The 20,221-nt window shown below is 44.7% G+C and overlaps 1 protein-coding gene across 4 annotated transcripts in view; it reads right to left on the bottom strand.

The window, feature by feature from the left end:
• GLYR1 (glyoxylate reductase 1 homolog) overlaps positions 1-20,221 on the bottom strand; it is a 28,185-nt gene that overhangs the window by 5,663 nt on the left and 2,301 nt on the right. The window contains exons 2-12 of one of the 4 annotated variants that reach the window (XM_071570738.1): positions 20,172-20,208; positions 19,168-19,247; positions 10,124-10,262; positions 9,305-9,547; positions 6,132-6,218; positions 5,041-5,097; positions 3,935-3,985; positions 3,734-3,807; positions 1,855-1,954; positions 654-764; positions 268-369 (exon numbers count right to left, since the gene is read on the bottom strand). In XM_071570738.1, coding sequence (XP_071426839.1) covers positions 268-369; positions 654-764; positions 1,855-1,954; positions 3,734-3,807; positions 3,935-3,985; positions 5,041-5,097; positions 6,132-6,218; positions 9,305-9,547; positions 10,124-10,262; positions 19,168-19,247; positions 20,172-20,208 — 1,081 coding nt within the window. The remainder of the gene's footprint in view (positions 1-267; positions 370-653; positions 765-1,854; positions 1,955-3,733; positions 3,808-3,934; positions 3,986-5,040; positions 5,098-6,131; positions 6,219-9,304; positions 9,548-10,123; positions 10,263-19,167; positions 19,248-20,171; positions 20,209-20,221) is intronic. The other 3 variants (XM_071570739.1, XM_071570740.1, XM_071570741.1) reach the window with 3 other exon arrangements.

The raw sequence follows: 20,221 nt of genomic DNA, 5'->3' as shown, positions 1-20,221 counted from the left end.
AAAATTTGTCTGTCTGTTTGCACTGGTGCCAGCTAACAGCCCTGCCAAATCTACAGGTTTTGCTGGTATCACCAGGCAACATCTCATCCAATTCTGTTTGCTGGTCAAGATTTGACACACCAGTTTGTCTAATTTGCCTGGAACTTGAGGGTCTCCCAAAAGAAGCCTGAAGATTTCCAGACAACAGGTAATAAACCACCTGAAGCAACAGGAACTGCAGAATTGCTGCTGACTCACAGCTGTTACAAGGCTCATTTCAGGGTTTACCTGGGCCAGCTCTGTGACTGTATCTGCATCCACAGTGGACATGTCCACGTAGCACTTCCCCGGGCGGATCCCCTGCAACACTCCACTCGGACCCAGCACCAGCTGTGGAGAAGAGAAGAGCGGTAAAGCAATAGGGTGTCTGCAGGGAAACCCCAACCCTGCAGGACACAGGAGGCCAGGGGAGCCAGAGGGGAAGCAGAACCTGCCCTCAAAGGGTTAGATTTTTAACAGTGTGATTTTTGTTTGGACATTTATTTTTACAAAGCTGCACTACTCAGCATCTACAGCAACCCAGGCTGCTGTGGTTAGCAAGAATCAGAACTGGCACTCAGTGCCTTGGGTCTCAAAGTCTAACCGGCGGAGGTAAGATCAGAGCTAATCCTTACATCCTTTGCTGCTTTTGGATCTGAAACACAGGCAAAGGTGATGTCACAGGTGGAGACAACTTCAGCAGGGGTTCTTCCCAGCCGTGCACCCTCCTGGATGAACAAATCACACTGCAAAAGGCACAAATCCAAAGGTAAGAAAAATTAAGTACAGAGCAAATGGGTTCTTTGCATTTTGCTGAAAGAGTCTGGCATGTTAATTACACAGTAACTTGGTCATCTTCTCTTGCTTTGTCCACACACACAGAGCTTTTCTGAAAACCCAGGCAAAGAACTTTCAAAGAAAGACAAATAAACAAAACACTTAGGTGAAACAAGAAGAATGCTGTGGGTTTGGGAAGAGAGATTAGAGAAAAAATTTGGTAAAAGGACATAGAAAAAGGTGTTTCTAGATACTAAACAGGAATATGCCAAGCTGAGAGTGATGTGTTTGGGTGGGCTTCTGCTTCAAAATCTTAGTTCCTTCTTACCTTATGTCCTCATACTTGTCATGTTTTGCTATTAAAAAAAGATAAATCTTTTAAACCCTTCTAACAAAGTAACTACAGAGCCCTTCCTGCTTGGATATTGCACAGCATCATCTGAGTACCACATCTCCCCCAGTTACCTACTTTTCCTCCTCCACTACAAAGAATAACACTGCCCAGAATGTAAGTGCATTCTAAGCCCCATCTTCACTTTGAATGGCCCCATAAAACCCTTCTCATCCTGGTCTCATGACACAGCAGGTTATCAACAGAACCCTTGTTACCAAAACCCCACCAGTACAATGGATGCAGACAAGGCTGTGGGTGAGTGGCACATCTTGCCACTCCTCTCCTGGGATAACTCCCCATACCTGGCCTTTCTGTCCAGCTGCAGGGCACTGGATATTTACATCAGCAGTATTTCTAGAGGCACATTACAGCCCAATTCTCGACTCATACATAAGGGTTTAATTTTTCCAAGAACTCTCTGCTCCCACACAAAATGGCAATGGGGTGGGACTGGTCACACAGAAGTGACCACACTAGGACAGACCACAGGAGCACCTGGTCACAAGTGCCCACCAATGAGCACCCAGAAAACAGGAACACGGTGGCAAGCACATCCTTGTGTTCCTCTGGCATCCTCTCCCAGGCACCACTGACAGATGAACCCAGGCCTCATGGAGCTCAGGGGGTAACTGCATGTTCCAAGAAAGGCTTAGGCACAAGCCTACCTTCTCAGCAGTCCGGTTCCAGACAGTGACAGTGTGACCCATCTTCAGCAAGTTAGAGACAATGCCACTTCCCATCAGGCCAAGGCCCAGAAATCCTATCCTGAGGGGTAGAGATAAACATGAATGCAAGAGAAAGCAATTGGTGTCCATCTCTCATGGTGTTGAGTATGATGAAGAGAAAACTTTGGAGCATCACCAGCAAAAAAAAAAAAATCCCCAAACATGTTCCACTGCAGCCTCAGCTAGAATGGGCAGATACTCAGCTTTAAAGTCCAGCTGGGATTTATTTTGCTTACCAAGCATCCCTAACAATTTTCTGGAGAAAGTCTTCAGCCTACTTCACAAGATCACATAAATGGTAAGAGTTTGGGTGGTCTGGGTTCTTTTTGTTTGCCTGGGGGCCTTTCTTTGCTTGTGGGTTTTGGTTTGTTTTATTAAAATTCCTCTTTGTGTGCTTTCTGTTGCCAGCCACTGCCATACTGAAGTTAAAGGGAACATTTAAAGATCAGCAGGTGCTTCTCTAATTAATCTTCTGTTTTTAAAACTAAGTCACACACACAATGCTTGCCTATATAATTGAATGATACATCACAATATTTGCTGTAATAAAGCCCAGCAAGGACTACTGGGCTAAGCATCATGCACAGACCAAAGATCTAGTCCCTGCTCTACAGCTGCAATTTCAGACACAGGAAGAAAGGAAGTATCAGGCCAGTACAGGTCACAATGAGTCCCAGACAGCAGCTGCCTTGCCCTCTTCCTCCACCCTCAAGCTGGAAAGAGTTTTGCTCTCCCCATTCAATAAACTGTCAATGTGCCAACAGGTTCCATCCCTACAGTCTCACCCGCAGCAGGAATTTCTTTGCAGATATTGCTGCAAGACCCTTTTATCCATCATGCAGCTTCTCACAAAACCCACAGCTCTAGGAGAGATTTGAAAGCATTGAGCTACAAGTCTGATGTAACTTCACAATGAAATCTACCTGGAAATCCCCCAGTTAGCTCTGCAGAATTAGCAGCTGCACTGTGGCTTTCACAAGCCACCTTGTCCTTTCCCAGCTAGCCATGCTGCCTTTCCTTTGAGCAAACTAATTTAGTCAGGGCAGAGCAAGTCACTACAGGCTCCTTACATAGCCCAAACAAGGTCCACCTGTTTTCAAGCCTCCAGATAAGCAGAGATACTCCTTCCTTCCCTACCCACCTCTGAGCCACCCTTTCCTGAGAGACTGTTTTACCTGAACAGCTTCATTGTTACTTTGGTTCCCCGGGAGCAGAGGTGAGAACTGACATCCCGTGAGCCAGGCCCCAACGGCAAACAGTGAGAGCGGCCTGAGCTGCGTTTGAACAGGGCGGAAGCTACAGAGTGAAACAGGAAGCTCCAGTTGGGCTCCTCTCACTCTCCGGAGGAGAAAGGGGGTGTTGAAAAGAAACCAGAGAGCTCACGTGCTACACAGCAACGGTCTTGTGATGAGGGAACACACCTCCCTCTTCCTCTTGTCTTCTGCACGCTCAGGAGACTGATTAAACAACCCCAGCCAAGTGCCAGGCACGACTTTTATCTTCCTACCTCACCCAACACTCAGGATACTGCTGCTAATGCCCTGCAGTGGGACCTGCTGGAGAGGCAACACCCCAAACTGCAGCTGTATCTGGGACAGAACTTACTCTGAGCTTTGTACTGTACAGCCCCACCTTTTTCAGCTGCTCCCTCCCCCATTAGCCCCCAGATCAGAGTTTCACACGAGGACAGAGCAGATGTGTAGTTGGAGGGGAATGTGAGGTTTATTCACTCGCAGTGACCAGCTGGGCAGTGGCTGCATGTGAGAGCTGTGAAGGAGAGAAAGAAAGGGAAATGGCTGAAGTGTGTTGGAGATCTTACTTTTTGTCTGTAGGCGTGATGCTGCCATTGACTGCTGTGCTGTCTGCTGCCTGGATGGAGGTGGATCCTGTCTCCTGGGGGAGTGGGGTGGGGTGGAAAGAGGGGGAAAAAAATAATAAAAAAATAGAATGCACAGCTCTGGAGGAACTGCAAGGCCTCATGACAATGGGGAAAATCCATCAAAACCAAGATTTGCCTTACCTCTTCACAAACCTTCAGCTTCTTTGTGATGGCTTGATAGCAGACAGCTGGCTGTATAGAGAAGACAAAGCATTCAGGGGAAGGACAGCTCTGATTTGCTCTGCTGAGCAAACAGACCATATCCTTGTTCCATAGAAACAGGCAGCTCACCCACCCACCACCATCTGCAAAGCAAGACAACTCTGGGACTTCCCTCAAGAGGAAAAAACAAACCAAAAACATACTGCAACATATTAAGGTCGTCCTTTCCCACCCTGCCCCAGCAGATCAGCCTGTCGTTTAACAGAGGTACTGCAAACTCCCTGCTGTGGATCCTAAGACAGGCTGTTCTGGAGGCCCCAGAACCCAGGGCACTCCTGCTCTCACATTTAGCTCTCTGAAGTCTGCCATGAGCCATCTGACCTCACATCCACACTCATTACGCCTCTGCAGCTGTGGAAGCAAAACCTTCTGGTTAACATGAGGGGGCATGTGGCTTTCTGCAATACAAAGGCTGCTCCTCCTCATGCTGCTTACTGTGAGCTTGTCTAGATTAAAACTGTTAGCAGCTCTTAATCCTTCTGCCTCAGCCCAGATACTCAGTGAGATATAAATCCTTTTACATTGAATTTGATGTTTCCTTTTCCTCCTGTTGTTCACTGCTGAATATAAAATCCTGCAAGGCTTCTGACTCTTGAGAGAGAAATTGGCTGTATTTTACAAGGAGCTTTTCTAGTTCTGGAAATCCTCTTGCAACATTCAGTCAATTGACAAGCCCATCCAGATGATGAAACTGATACAAAACCCATCAAAAACAATGAAACAACAGGATTTTTAAACAGAAAAACAGCTTTTCCTGCCCCTCAATCTTCATGCTACAGAATTTATTACAACAGATATGTCAAAACCTGGTGCTGGATAATCTTTAATTACTTAAAACTATTCACTGTACTCAATGCTAAATCACTCTAAACCTTCAGGCTGGAAAGTAACTGAACTACAAGATTGCACTCTAATTGCCACTAACCCCCCAAAACAGAACTCTGGAGCTCTTTAGGTATACTCCTTGTACTCAGGATGCCAAGCTAGACAGACCAGGAGCATTACCTTGCCTGCCAAAACCTCACCTTCTCTGTCTGGCTGAGCAGGAAGTGATGGAAGTGTGGATCGCTGTCCTTCGCAGGCTGCAAAGAGAGCAAGTACAGCCTCAGAAACATTCCCAGAAAGCCACTGAGCAAGCACAGCACAATTCTCTTGCTCTCCCAAGCTCCATGAGAACAATAGTTTAAGGTGGAAAACATAGATGTATCAGCTGTCTCAAGCAGCCTGTTTCAATTAAGCAGTTTGTGTTTCACTCTCAAAACCCAAGTCACTCAAACCAAATTCCTCATTTTTGGACATCTGTAGAAAAACCAGAGAAGCATATGAGCAGGAATAACTTGGAAGGAAGAAAATTCATATCCTGATTCTTCCTCCCCCAGGGGAATGAAAATATTTATTTTCCAGCTTTTAAGGAACTCCTTAGAAGAGCATTCTGGGAACTCACTGGAGATTACACACAGCACTGCCACATGCCAGGCAAACCCTGCAACAGCACCAGGGACTGCAGGCCCAGGGACTTCAGCTCTCCAGTGAGCATCACACACACTGGCCTGGAGCATCACACATACTGGCCTGGAGCATCACACACACTGGCCTGGAGCATCACACACACTGGCCTGGAGCATCACACACACTGGCCTGGAGCATCACACACACTGGCCTGGAGCATCACACACACTGGCTTGGAGCCACACTGCTCTTACTCTGCTTTGGTGATCACTTCTTTATGCATAAAATTGAAAGACTTCCAAAAGCTGCTTATGAAGGAAATCAAATGAAACCACCCCATGTGACAGTAGCAGATCAGGGAGAGACTAACCACATCATCTCCAGTTTTGGGAATTCAGTCCCAGAAATAGTTTTGGAACAAGAAGTGCAAAAATGAGTACAGCAAGTTAAGTGTGAATCCCAGAATACTTGTGAACTGCCTGGGATATTGTCCAGCTTCGTTACACTGCAGAATGTTCTGACATGGGAAAGGAAGGCAAGATCTTGCTGCTTTACAGCCACACAAAAGGACAGAGAGACTGACAGAGAGACAGATAGACAGACAGACAGACAGACAGAGATATAGAGATGGAGAGATAGAGATCTCCTGTGCTGTGAAGCTTCTCACCTCGCTCACACTCGGTGGCCATTTAAATCCAGCTACAGTTCCAGTCATCACTCTCTTCACTGTACTTGATTCTGGAATTGTGAGGTCCTGAGGAGACAGAAGGAGGATTAGACAGAGGTTACAGCCTGGCTCAGGGACTGGCCACAGCACGCTGAGCACACAATACAGAGTTCTGAAAGCACTACCAACGCCTTCCATTTCACGGGCCTTTCCATAAGTGTTCAGATCTAAACACAGAGGGTATTGTCAACACAGCCGAGGTGAGGAAAACATGAACTGGAATTCAACCACAGTTATGGCTTCTGGAGGGTCCATTCTTCACACCTAAGAGGAACCATTGCACTTGTGCACTCATGCAATGAGCAGAGAAGCAAACACACACTTGATCCAGGATTTTCCTCTGGTGGATGCAAAAGGCTAAACAAATGGGTGAAGAACATCATTACAAGCAGAAGTCTGAACTCTTCTAATCCTCCTCTGTCAGAGAAGAATAGCCTACCTGTTATCAGGAGAACCTTCAAAGCATCAGGCCAACAGCCACATCTGCTCAAGTTTGCAGAATCTGAGACAAACTGCTCTATGTCAGCTGCCCCATCCACTCAACAGGCACTGATTTGTAATGCCATGATAGTACTCAACACATGGAGGTTTTTACTGTTGAGCAGATTAAATTTCATCTTTTTTTTTCCCCAGGACATCCAGGTTAAATAGGTCCTTATGCTAAAGGTGACAGATACACACTATAGACATACATACAGGTCTTTATGCTACACAGACAGAGTGCACAGGACTTCTGCACAGTATGTGCTGTCTTCCTGAACTGAGGGTTCAGAAATGGAATCACTTTATTTCCCCTCCAAAACTCCTTCCTGAAAATGCACACTATACCTCAGTGCCTATACAGAAGCACAAGAGAAGAGCACTGTTTGTAAAAACAGGTCAGAAAAGACTCCTGGAGGTAACCTAGACCGATGCAACTGCCCAAGTGTTAGCAGGGACAATGTAGACAACAGCCTACAAACTTAAAGTGAGAGTCCTGCATCCTAAAATTCTCTCCTTAGACAGAGCACTGCTGTTTCAACAGGTAAAGTGTGGATGAAACCATCTTTGATGCCTATAAAGTTCTGCTGGTCCTTCAAAAATATTCATATAAGCTTAAAAAAAGAGTATGTGAATGACCATGTATGGCTACAGAGCCTTTCTAGATAGAACACACCTCAGCAGAAAGTGGATTCTTGAATTTTATGCATCCTCATGGCTTGGAAAGCCACAATATGGACTGTGACAGAGCAAAAAAAACTCCAAATCCCAGCACTGGATTAATTCAGGACAACAACAAAGATTTTCTACCCTATGGTTAAGAATTTGGGGAATTTAAGAGAATCAGGCAAGAAGACAAGATTTGAGAATTATTTCATAGGCTGAAAAGCAGCATTAAAGCAGTAATGTTATATTTTCATGGCAATTCCTTTAACTGTTGCTTTCCAGAAGCCAGAAGGCTTACTTTCCTACTTTACCTTGCTTATCTTCCCTAGTCTGTGGCCAGGCACTTAGCACAGAGCTGGCCACCTCTTTGTGGTAAGTTCAAAACCACTCCACTTGCCATGTGCCAGTAAAATAATGTCTACTGCCATAACTGACCCAAAGCACTCCAGTGCCCTGAGGTAGCTGACCCAGTAAAACCTCAGCATGCAAAGTGTCAGCACAATCAGAATTCTTCCAGCCATGAATTTTGATCACTTTTGGAATGAACCTAGACCAAAGACACAGAAGCATTTTACAAGGAGAAAAAAAGGCCCTGTGGCTTATTGTAACAGAATTATGTGGAGACACAACATGCTTATAGGCAAGACACTTAGAAAAGTAAAAGCTATGTTGTCAGGAAAGCATTTTCCTGCCTCAGTCAGGTCACAAGTTCAGTAATTATTAGATAGAATTCACAGATATGCATCCACTCCTCCCTTCCTCCAGCTCCCCTCAAAGGAGACAGTGATGGGCTCTGCTGTGCAAACTGACTTCAGATGCTGGCTCCAAAAAAGAGCCAGTATTTTCTTCAACTCCTTAGGAGTTGGACTTGATGATCCTTCTGTATCCCTTCCAAATCAGGATATTCTATGACTCTACTTTGATTTCTCTGAGATGATCAGCTTCATTTTATTACATCAAGAGTTTGCTGTTCAACCAGCAAAGGCCAATCCATTCACAATTCTGAAGAGCCAAGACCACCACCTTGACTTGCACTGAAAGCACAGACTGTGAAGCCCAACGTGATCCCTTGGAAGCACAGGGGGGCAAGGAGGCTGCTGCAGGGTGTGCCAGTTGGACTCTCCCAGTTGTCTTCAGGTGTAGTTTCCAACAGAGCATGTGCCTTGTAATAATCCACCAAAATAAATATCCATTTGGAAAAGGAAGATCTAGATCACGACAGCAAGTGCCACAGAAAAAAAGGCTGGAACTCTAGATGAGGGTAGACAAAGGACTGGTTGCTATCACTGCTGCTAAAACATCCAGAAATATCAGGGAAATAATGGGGATAAAATAATAATGCTCCAAGGTTGGACTGGAGTTGGACCAAGGGTTGGACTTGATGATCTCGGAGGTCTTTTCCAACTCAATCAATTCTATGATTCTATGATTTTCTAATGGAGGATGAAAATATATCCTACAGCATAGAGGATGAAATGAATACAATTAACTCTTCTGGTGGATTCCCCAGGCTGCAAGCTTCTTCTTTAAGCCCTAGCCCTCAAGAACACCTCACCCTCTGTAAATGCTGAGGGTGAAATTAAGTGACTAATCACCTGATTATATGAAGTAGATGAGAAGTCGGGAATCAGATGAAGACCTGGATCTCTTTACTAATCCTTCCCACACAACTCAAGGGATGGAAAGATGAAAGGTGCAGTCTCATGACAGAGCTTTCAAAGCCCTCTCAAAGATACGAACAGAGCCACTCACAGTAACTAATGGGTAAAAATCACAGAAGAATCAACAATATGTTCGCCCAAGGTATCAGGCAACCAAATGGTGTAGAAGGAGCAACATGGAACAGCTTAAAAAACAAAAGGGATACTGAACTGACTCCTCCTGCTGGCCTGTTAGTCAAGCTGCCAGTCAGCCCTCGAGTGCAGCTGCCAAGTCCACGGGCACTGGCGGACATGCACAACACAAACCTTCTCATCCTTGGGCGGACGCCCCCGCTTTCGGGGGCTCTGATCCTGGGCTCTTTTCAAGGGTGACTTTGATCCTCTCTCTGATGAGACAGAAGAGACCCTCTTTTTTCCTTCCCCTGTGCCCTTCTTCACCTTTCCTTCAGACAAACTGGCTTTGCGCTTCTCTTCCCCAGCGGATTGTTTGCCTCTCTCCTCACTGGAATTACGCCGGTTCTTCTCTTCGGCGGAGTTATGGGAAGACGCCTGAGAGATTACAGAATAGAAGATGGTAAGGAAAGAAGAGAAGAGATGGAATGATTTTCATGCAAAACCAAGGATGGGAAGGACCCTGTGCTGATGACTATCAAGCAAAACAACAGCACAGTAAAAAAAAAACAACAGGTATCTCTTAGCCCTTTGGATCGGTGAGTGAAGTTCCTGGTTAGTTCTCCTGCAAAAACACACCAGGTTAAGCAAGCACGTAACAGAACAGGCCACCTGGAGCCTTGCTGGGAGTGGCTGCACTTCCAACATACTAAAGACAAGATTAGTAGATGACAAATTCTACTCCAAGTCTTAAGACTGATTTATCAAATCCTCACAAGCAAATCAATCAGCCTCCTCAGTTTCTCCAGCAGTTTGGCAACACATTTTTCCCCATCAAACAAGATTAAGTGGGGAAGAAGAGAGGATAAGAAACAAACCCAAAAACCAAAGGAAGGAAAATGAACCCCCCTCAACTTGCATGAGGTAACAAACTCCTTTCCCATAAAAATGCATCTAACCATTGTTCATGCCAAAACCTATTTTGATGAGTACAGGGAAAAAGAACCCACTCACCTGGTCCTTGCCTTTGGTTTTTCTAAGAAACTCCTCTACAGCATCCACAGCTTGCTGGAAGCGCTTACCCTTGTTAATCTTGATCATTTCCTCTTTGTGAGGGTGATAAGGCTTCAGCTGCTCCACTTTGATCCAAGCACTTGAAACAAAAAAAAAGAAGTTAGTTATATTCTCCCAACAGCAGCTTTCACAATCACCCCACTTTTAGAAACACACAGATGCACCTTCTTTCCCCAGCGCCACCAGTAACAGCAGCCCATGCTCACTTGCTACCTACAACCTGAAGGGTTGCCACTCCTGCATTCACTGAGAACTTTCTTCTGGCATTTTGTTTCTCTAAGTTTCCTCTCCTCTCATTCTAGCAGTGCCCCACTCTAAGCATTAGTCATATTCTCTGTTGGCAAGACAGCTTTTGGCTGTGATCACAGGACATGTGTAGAACAATGGCAGCCCAGTGACTCTCTTGTTTCACCAGAAGGAACACCCACAGTCCTGCACCTCCAACAGCCAATAACATGAACCTGCTCGAGAGGTGGCTGAAAGCAAAGTCTACATAACAATTCTCAGCTACCAATCCCTGGGTAAAATAAACTGTGCACAAGAGTGTCTAAAAAACTGTAGGAAAAAAACCCCAAAATTCTGCATCCCACAATAGGGCTGATGACAAATAAAATGAGTGCAAAGCCACAGCTCCTTGCTGAAACATATTTCTGATGTACCCTGAGATTCTGCATGAAAACAGCATTCTTGGTTTTGAGGAAAAAGAACTGTTTTCTTCACTGTTGGTATTATAAGATAAACTGGCTAGTACAATAGCAGAGTATTACCCTGACTGGAGTCCTGTGAGGAAAATCAAATGATTTACCTCTTTCCACTCATGCTAAGTACAAATTCTTGGTATTTACCAAATGGTTAAGTCATCAAGTGCAAGGTGACAACTCCACTTTCCTTCAGGCAAACAAGCTCTTCTACCACTCCTTCACTTTGGCTCAGGGGAATGTCTTTGCTACCCTTGATGCCCAAATTCCTTGCGGCTTTCAGAAATTAAACCACCTTTCCCATTCCCCAAATTCAAGTCCAGGCTTATCAGTCACAATGTTACAAAGCTATTCCCATCCTACTGAAAAAAGAACTGCATAAGTTTTATAGACCTTCTCCTGAGCTAGGATGGCCACCACAACTTCTTAGCATGCAGCAAAAACGGGGCAAGCAGATATTCCCTCATCCCCAGATATCAGTATGTTACAGTGATCAGCCATGATTACAGGTTTTTAGTATTCTCCAGTGCAGTCAGGCTCCTGCAAGCAAGTGAAGGGACTCAAGAGCTGCTTTTTCAGACACTGTAAGCACATGTCATACAGTTAAAGCAAACTTGAAGGTGGAAATGGCAAACAATAACAATAATGCTTTGCAGGATCTTGGTTGTCCTCCCTTCATGAAGTAGTAAAGTCCAGCAACCTCTTTAGAACTTCATGAAGACCTTTCTCCTCGCTGGCACCAGCCATTGTTTGTAGTCAGCAATCAACTTGCTTAAAGGAGACTTTTTGGGTCTCGTTTGCAGAGATGAGACCTCCTGCTAGAGCTGACTGGAAAGTGCCAGCACTCTGCCCTCAGAATCATAGAATGGATTGGGTTGGAAAAGACCTCCGAGATCATCAAGTCCAACCCTTGGGCCAACTCCAGTCCCTTTACCAGATCATGGCACTCAGTGCCACGACCAAGCTCAGCTGAAAAACCTCCAGGGATGGGGAATCCACCCCCTCTCTGGGCAGCCCATTCCAATGCCTGAGCACTCTCTCTGCAAAGAATTTTTTTCTGCTCTCCAACTTCAATTTCCCCTGGCAGAGCTTGAGCCCATCGTGCCCCCTTGTCCTATTGCTGAGTGCCTGGGAGAAGAGACCAACCCCCACCTGGCCAGAACTTCCCTTCAGGGAGTTCCAGACAGTGCTGAGGTCACCTCTGAGCCTCCTCTTCTCCAGGCTAAACACCCCCAGCTCCCTCAGCCTCTCCCCACAGCACTTGTGCTCCAGTCCCTTCACCAGCCTCGTTGCTCTTCTCAATTGGGTTGCAAGAAACCTCAGATTATCAAATCCAACCCTTGATCTAACCCCACTGTGATCACCAGCCCATGGCACAGAGTGCCATGGGCTGGTGATCACAGTGGGGTTAGATCAAGACATGGTGGATTCTCTGTCCCTGGAGGTGTTTAAGAGGACACTCAGTGCCACATCCAGTCCCTTCTCCAGCCTCGTTGCTCTTCTCTGGCCCCGCTCCAGCCCCTCAATCTCTTGCCTGAACTGAGGGGCCCAGAACTCAACACAACACTCAAGGTGTGGCCTCCCCAAGGCAGAGTCCAGGGGAAGGGTCACTGCCCTGGGCCTGCTGGCCACGCTAGTTTGGATCCAGGCCAGGATCCCCTTGGCCTTCTTGGCCACCTGGGCACACTCTTGGCTCCTGTTGAGCTTCCTGTCCCTCAGTCCCCCCAGGTCCCTCTGCCTGGCTGCTCTCCAGCCACTCTGTGCCCAGCCTGGAGCGCTGCAGGGGTTGGGGTGGCCAAAGGGCAGGTCTCAGTGTCCCTGCACACAGAGCTGAATCCTTTCACTGAGTTAACATCATCTTCCTAAAAACTGACATAATGCAATATAACAAGTCAAATCCACTCAGAGTAGAACCTGCACCCAGCAGCTACTCAGGGAATCCCTCCCAGCTGCACAGACACTGCTGTGGAACAGCTTGAAATTCTCTCACACTGCAAAGCCTGTGTGTGTGACAAACATCCCTGGATGCCACACAGCATCAGCTCATGAGAAGCCTTTCCTGAAGTACATAAAGAAAACAAAATTTTGGAGCACATTATAAAAAAGCATGTCAAATTCTGCTGCAGGATTTAATTTCTAAATAAAAATAATTTCTTTCTCTGAAGGCATTCTCTTAGGTTTCTGCTCCTCCTATCCCTCCTCACTGCACATGTTCACTGGCTTCCCTTCTCATTCCTCTTCCTTTGATATGGAGAAAGCCTGAAGCACAAAGCTTTCTGGTTCCTGTCTTCAAAGCTGCATTTTGGCACAAAGAACTACAAGTCTCAGAGACAAACTAGTAAGTGAAAAACAATCTTAAATGCTGTCTCAGTTAAAAATAAACTAAAAAAAAAAAAGAATCAACCTTCCTTCTCAGTTCATTCTTTGTCCATCATTTACCTGGACAATGTCCTGTAAGAGATGAATGTGTCTTTAGACACCAGATGTCCATGGAGCAATTCCATGCAGCATTTCAAACACTTGAAAACGAAAGAACTTTCCACCAAACAAAATCATTAATGTTTATACACAAGATCTCAGCACCCTCCAGGCCAATGAAGGCCAGACTTAAGATAAGAGGCCTCAAAGATACAACATATAAAAGGAACTACTATTTCTCTCCTGACTCAGCAATGAATCAATGCCTTAGAAAAACATTAGTGCCATTACTGAAGGTGTCACATTTAAGATGACACTGTGTTCATGCTGCAGAGTCAGCTGGCATCTGCACAGAATGGGTTACATGGAAAGTGAAAGGATCTAATACAGACACAGCTGGCAATGGGCTTCCCTCAATTTCTCCACACTGCTCCTCATCCTCTCCAAAATATCACTCTTACAAAACCACTATGATGTAAAATCCACACTATAACCATGAACAAAATCAAAACTTAGAATAAGCAGAGGTAAGTATGACATGAATGTGACTTGGAGCTGCACAGACAGTGACAGAGATGCAATTCCCTGACACAGGCCCAGGCAAGGAGACACTGAAAACCTCATCATTCCAGCCACTCTCTTCCTGTCCAATGATATCAACTCCTAATGATAAACTGGAGAAATGAGATGGAGGAATATCCACTAATACTCACTGTTTGCAAACCTTAGAGTTAGGGATGGAAAACAGTGGCCCTGTATCTCCAAATTTCTATTGATTACCAGAGTCTGGGAAAAATTCCAGCACTTTAGACTGTGGCACTTTAAATGCCCACACTGAATGTTAACACAACCAGTTCTGAAAGCCAAAAGAAAATTGGTTGGTTATTTACAAGCCCAGTGTGTGAGTACACAAGAGAAATCAAGATGGGTTTCCTCTGTTAGAAGGGAATGTCCCAATCTTCATCAGTAAAATAAATAAGTGAACTCTGGAATTTTATATGCAAACTTCTCAAAACCCCCTCACAACCACTGATAAATTAGCATAAAAGAGGGGATACTTAGCAGAAGAAAACAAGAAGCAGGGCAGTACTGAAAGAAATGAAGTATTTTATTTTCCAGATTTGTGCAATAAAAAACCTCCTCAGTCAGAGGTGGAAGAATTTGACTGCAGTGATTTTCAGCTGTGCCTGCAGAGATGTGTAACAACATTCCAGCTGGCCCTGCCACAGCAACACAGAGCTCCACATGGGATGAGTTCCCTCCCTGAAACACCAGGAACACGAGCTCAGCCCCTCCAGCTGACTGTCCCTCTGGCTCCCCACACTGCCAAGGCATGGCCAACTTTCAGCAAGAGTTTTCTGATGTCAGGACCTGAAAGAACGTTTGAGAAAGACCATCCTGAACTGTGCCTCTCCTTGAAAACCAGGGAGAAGAGGGGCAGAAGAAAAGGGCAGGTTTTTATTCCAGCAGGATATGGAGGATGGGAAGGCACTGAGTGCTGTGCCTGATGGAAACAGGCTGCAGATCATCACATCATCTTGGATTGCAGCTTCCTCCATGTCTGCCTTAATATACCAAGCCAGGAGGTGCCCCTTGACCCCACATTTAGTGTGGCACTGATGCTTCAATGTGGTTGTGAGTGAGAATGGGCTGCTCCAACTTCCTGCTAAGACTTTGATATTCATGACTTGCAAGTCCATCTGGCTGTTTGGAATGTATAAAGAGGGAGGAGGGTGGGCAGGGAGGGCCTGGCTGTTTGTACACACCTCTGACAGCTGCAGGACTCTCCCTACAGAGGCACAGCAGAATGACACCCTAAAAGAAATTATATTTGCAGCTTTTACAATGTCATAATGAATGCCCAAGCAGGCCATGAAATGTAAAGTATTTTGAACAGGATGAAGCATATCAAGAAAGAACTAACAGACTGGCAGGTCCAAAAATCTAACTGCTAAAAGCAATTAAATGCATACATAGAGAAATGTGTAAGTTCTTACTTGACCACTGCAATACCTACAAAGATTTTCTACAAGACTGTACCATGGGAAATAGAAGGGAATCTTAAAAACTACCTGAAAAGCACAGTTAGAAACACAGATAAGAGGTCAAAGTTCCACTCCTAAACTAAATTTAAATTGTTGTTGTTACATGCTTGCCAGGCCTACAGGCAGGAAACATCAACTCTTCTTGATTTTAGGTGAAGAATCCTTTTAATGTGACTTACTCTAAGGAGAGACTCAGAAAAACCTCTCCTAGGCAGGCTGGGAAAATCTCCTTACTAGTTTGGAGAAGAAGGTAATAAAGAGAGTGTGTGCAGCACAATTAAGGCAATCACTTAGAACAGGACACAGATATTATAATCATTGCTACTATGAATTTCAAAGTGGCTTTCTCTGTGGTAAAAGATGTTTGTACTTCAGTTTAATCACAAGGCAAATCTGCTTCCATAGGCAGAGAATCTTTATCTTACAAAATATCTATTTGAAAGTGACAGAAGTAACTACCACCAACACAACATACAGAGCTCAGCAGAGAATGTATCAGCAGCCAGTACTTGGAGCACAGTCTCAATGCACTCCTGCTCTCACTTCTGTGTCTTGGCCAAAACCACTCTCAGCCTTCCAGTTACTCTCCTCCCTAAAGCCACTGAAGCCCTGCATGGGCCAGCACATGTCAGTGTTCTATCAGCAGGAAAAGGAAAATGCACTTCCTCTGTGCTGTATGCTAAGCTAGCCAGAAGTTCACAAATAACCAAAACACTCCACCAAAGCCACTGCCAAACTCCCCAGTCTGTTTTTATTCCCCCCTCTGCTCTGCTCAATGCACCCCCACTTTTACTTGCAAACAGCTTTCTCCCTAATCCTTGGTATGGCAAACCAGAGCCACGTGAGCTGGGAGGGAACAGGTTGTACCCAGCCTGGAACAGGAGCATTTCTGGCTGCAACAGGCACCAAGGAATCCTCAGAAGTGGTGGGACTTCTTAAATTTTGAGGGACTAATACATAATTTTCTTTAGAATAATTATCCCTATTTTTGCTTTTGGCATTAATTTGCTACAAAGAAGAGGTGATGTCATTTTGTTGCAACTGTGTATTAGATTTGGAAGATTGTACTACACTAGTACAATTCATTTTACTTAAAGATTATATTTTTGGAGCACAGTTGTGAATGTTACCAGAGCTCTGTCATAGAACTTCTTGCAAATCAAGACTTTCTGAGCTGAGCTGACATTGCAGTGCTTTTTGCTCTTCTTTGAACTGGAGTGGATTCTGCAAGGTTAAATTTGGATGGTTAGAAAAGAGGTTTTGTTTTTGTGATGGCTTAGCAGGATTTAATTGCTAAAGACTGCCAGGCCTGAGATTGCCCATCCCTCCACAGACTGGGTGGCAACAACCCCTGGAAATCTGTGAGAGGGATTCCTCCACCAAACAACACTGCCTTGGCCTCCACACACACTGGACAAAAGGCAAACACAGTGAATGTCCAGATCCTGCCCTGTTCAACCCAAAGGGCAAGGCAGTAACACAAGGGCTGGAGCAGGGGTACAATAACCACAGAATCAACTGGGATGGAAAAGACATCCCAGATCATCAAGTCCAACCCTTGGTCCAACTCCAGTCCCTTTACCAGATCATGGCACTCAGTGCCACGGCCAAGCTCAGCTGAAAAACCTCCAGGGATGGGGAATCCACCCCCTCTCTGGGCAGCCCATTCCAATCCCTGAGCACTCTCTCTGCAAAGAATTTGTTTCTCATCTCCAACTTCAATTTCCCCTGGCAGAGCTTGAGCCCATCGTGCCCCCCTGTCCTATTGCTGAGTGCCTGGGAGAAGAGACCAACCCCCACCTGGCCAGAACTTCCCTTCAGGCAGTTCCAGACAGTGCTGAGGTCACCTCTGAGCCTCCTCTTCTCCAGGCTGAACACCCCCAGCTCCCTCAGCCTCTCCCCACAGCACTTGTGCTCCAGTCCCTTCTCCAGCCTCGTTGCTCTTCTCTGGCCCCGCTCCAGCCCCTCAGTCTCTTTCCTGACCTGAGGGGCCCAGAACTGAACACAACACTCAAGGTGTGGCCTCCCCAGCACAGAGTCCATGCCCCCCCATGCAGTGTGAAGGTGGCACACAGAGCCAGGGGCTGGCAAACAGCACAACGTGCCCAGCCCATCAGTGTGGGTGGGTGTGCTCAGCCCCCTGCCAGCCCTGCTGCTCCTCACACTGGGGACACTCTCTCTGTCACAAACTTCCAATTACTGTTTATACACATCTAAATACGATATTTGCAAAACCTGTCAGTTTACTCCTATGAAGTAAGTAAAGGGATTTTCTCTTCATGCTCACTTTTTAAGTGAAATCATGTAAATTTTTCCTGATTTGGTTTCTTGATTATGTTCAAACATAAGGATTTTCTCAAGCAGCACACGGGTTGGAACAGCACAGTTCTAACCAGCACAGCTTTCTGAAGTTCCAGGTCAGGACAGAAGAGGCACACAAGCTTCTCTCTCTTCTATCAATATTATTTTAAAATAAAGGGGATGGCATTTATTTCTATTTAATTTTCAGGTAGGGTGTGCCAGTCAAAGCAAGCAAATTTCTAATTCATGATTATCCAGCAGGAAATAATTAAATTTCACAAGCTGGAAATGAGGAGAGAGGGCAACACCACAACAACCACACTGCCTTCCTGTGCCAGATGACTGGATTTGCCCCAGCCAGAGCTCCAGAATCCAGTAATAAATCCAGATTATTTTGCAGCTCTGAACTCCTCATTTGCAATCACGTTGTTAATCTCAGCTACAGCACTCCAGACATTTGACCACTTTTTCCAAACTTGTGATTAATACAAAAAAAAAAATCTGTATTTGATTCAATAATGTGAAATACAAGCAACAAGAACAATCAGGACAGAAATAGTCCATTTCTTCAACTTTCAGAACTTCTTAGCTCAAATAACCACATTTAATAACACCTTCTGTGCCCTCAAATGAACCTTCCCCTGCCTGAAGAGACCCCAACATTCCCATTAGCAGCACTCACTTCTGCTCCATCCAGTTCAGACCTCAGTTCTTAATGGGAAAATATTTTTAAATATTAAGCAATAATAATTTCGCAGTCAAAAATAATTTCCTGAAGAAACATTCATGGCATGGTCTCAGTTCTTGTTATCTTTTTACCAAAAAGTAAAGGGTTCTCTGGTCTTCCACAGATATTTGCAATTTCCTCCTTTGTTGCATGACTTAATGCAAAGTAGCAGAAAATGAAGTGGAAAACTGAAAAATTAGCAGAATCATTTTCAGTTTCACAAAGTGCCCAAGTTCTTAGGCTTTTTTCTTGTTCTTTTCTCCCTAGTTTGCAATTATTTAAGCCAACTATGACTTTGTACACATTTGCAGTCAATAAACTCTGCCTTGCAAAAAGGAAGTTACAAGTTTTGGCTTCCTTGTAATGCAAAGACTTCCCAAAGCACAGCAGGGATGTTTTCAGTCACCAGGTGGGACAGTGGATATTTCACAAATGGTAATTACACAGTTCATTTGATTCCTCTGGCAGAAAAACAAAAGCATCCTCTGAGCTGTCCATTTCTCAGAGAGGGTTCCATGCTAAGATCTAACCCAGCCACTTCACACCTACTCCCCAAACCACCAAAGCCTTTTCCTCACAACAGCAGCTCAAATCCCAACCTGAAGGTTTTTCAGCCTTCACACACCCCCAGGAGCAGCTGTAACATGCAATAATAGTTGATTTTTGTTTTCTGTGTGGTTCAAAGATAATCCTTTAAGAAGCTACACTGCACTGTGTCAATAAATACTTTCTCCCCAGAAGATCCACATTACAGGGCACAGTGTTTTCCCCAGATGAAAACAAGCAGGTACATACTGATCTTCTGTTCCAAAAAACTTCACAAAGAAGCACTTTTTTCCACGAGGTTTCTTCAGGTCTTTAGGTGGATTAACAATCTGAAGGTGATTAGAAGTGAAAGTTAAAAAGCACATCATGATAAATTTATGTTCTGTGATTTTACTGTCCTGTATTAGACCTATTGCAGTTTTGGGTTCTTTTAATCTGACAAGGAAGAGAACTGGAATCTGTTATGGGTTTTTCAAGTAAATATGTAACCCCAATCTTTGTCTTTACTCCCAGAATACATTGCTTATCAAGTTTAAAATATTAGGAAGGAGAAAAGCTGCCATTCAGTTACAGAGGTGACACCTGTAGAGGAACCTGGTATTAACTTGATCCAATAACCAAACTTTTAGGACTGTCAGCCACACTGACAACCCTTTTCTCTGACTCATGTTGTCACCTCAGCATGCTCAGGCCTCACACCTACACCAAAAATAAAGGAAAGTTCTTTCAGAGAAGTAGAAAGAATAGAAATGGCACATAAAATCCAATTAATCTTGAATTAGGAAAAAACCCCAATTTAACCAAGAGGGAAAGTGTAACTACTCCCTAGCCCCAGAATTAGTACTCAAAACCCATAACTCTAACACAGGGTCTTGAGAAGGCAGACTCCTTATTTCTATTATTTAACACAGTACAGTTAATCAATGAAGGAAATAAAACCTGTCTCACAGAAAGTGACAGGGATTAAATGACTAAATCTGGGGAACACACTCAGTTCCAGAGCTGGGTCTCTGCTGCTTTTCATTCCATCTAAACCAGTGACAGGCTGAACCCCTGGATCAAATAAAGCCTCGTTCATAGTTTAGGTTTGTTGGGTGTGTGATTAAAACAAACAAACAAACAAACAAGAAAACCAGTATCAATTAACAACTGAAATGCTCTCAGGCAAGAAAAGGAAACGCAAAAACAAACAAACAAAAAAACACAAACCACCAAAACCTAAGAAAGCAACAATAAAAACAAACAAACCTCACCTTTCCTGGCCATGGAGGGTAACGACCCAGCTTCCCCCTAGAGAGAAAAG

This window comes from Pithys albifrons, chromosome 16 (genome assembly GCF_047495875.1).
Source record: "Pithys albifrons albifrons isolate INPA30051 chromosome 16, PitAlb_v1, whole genome shotgun sequence".
Taxonomy (NCBI): domain Eukaryota; kingdom Metazoa; phylum Chordata; class Aves; order Passeriformes; family Thamnophilidae; genus Pithys; species Pithys albifrons.
Note: the sequence above shows the minus strand (reverse complement) of the source record. Positions and strands in the feature narration are given on the sequence as shown.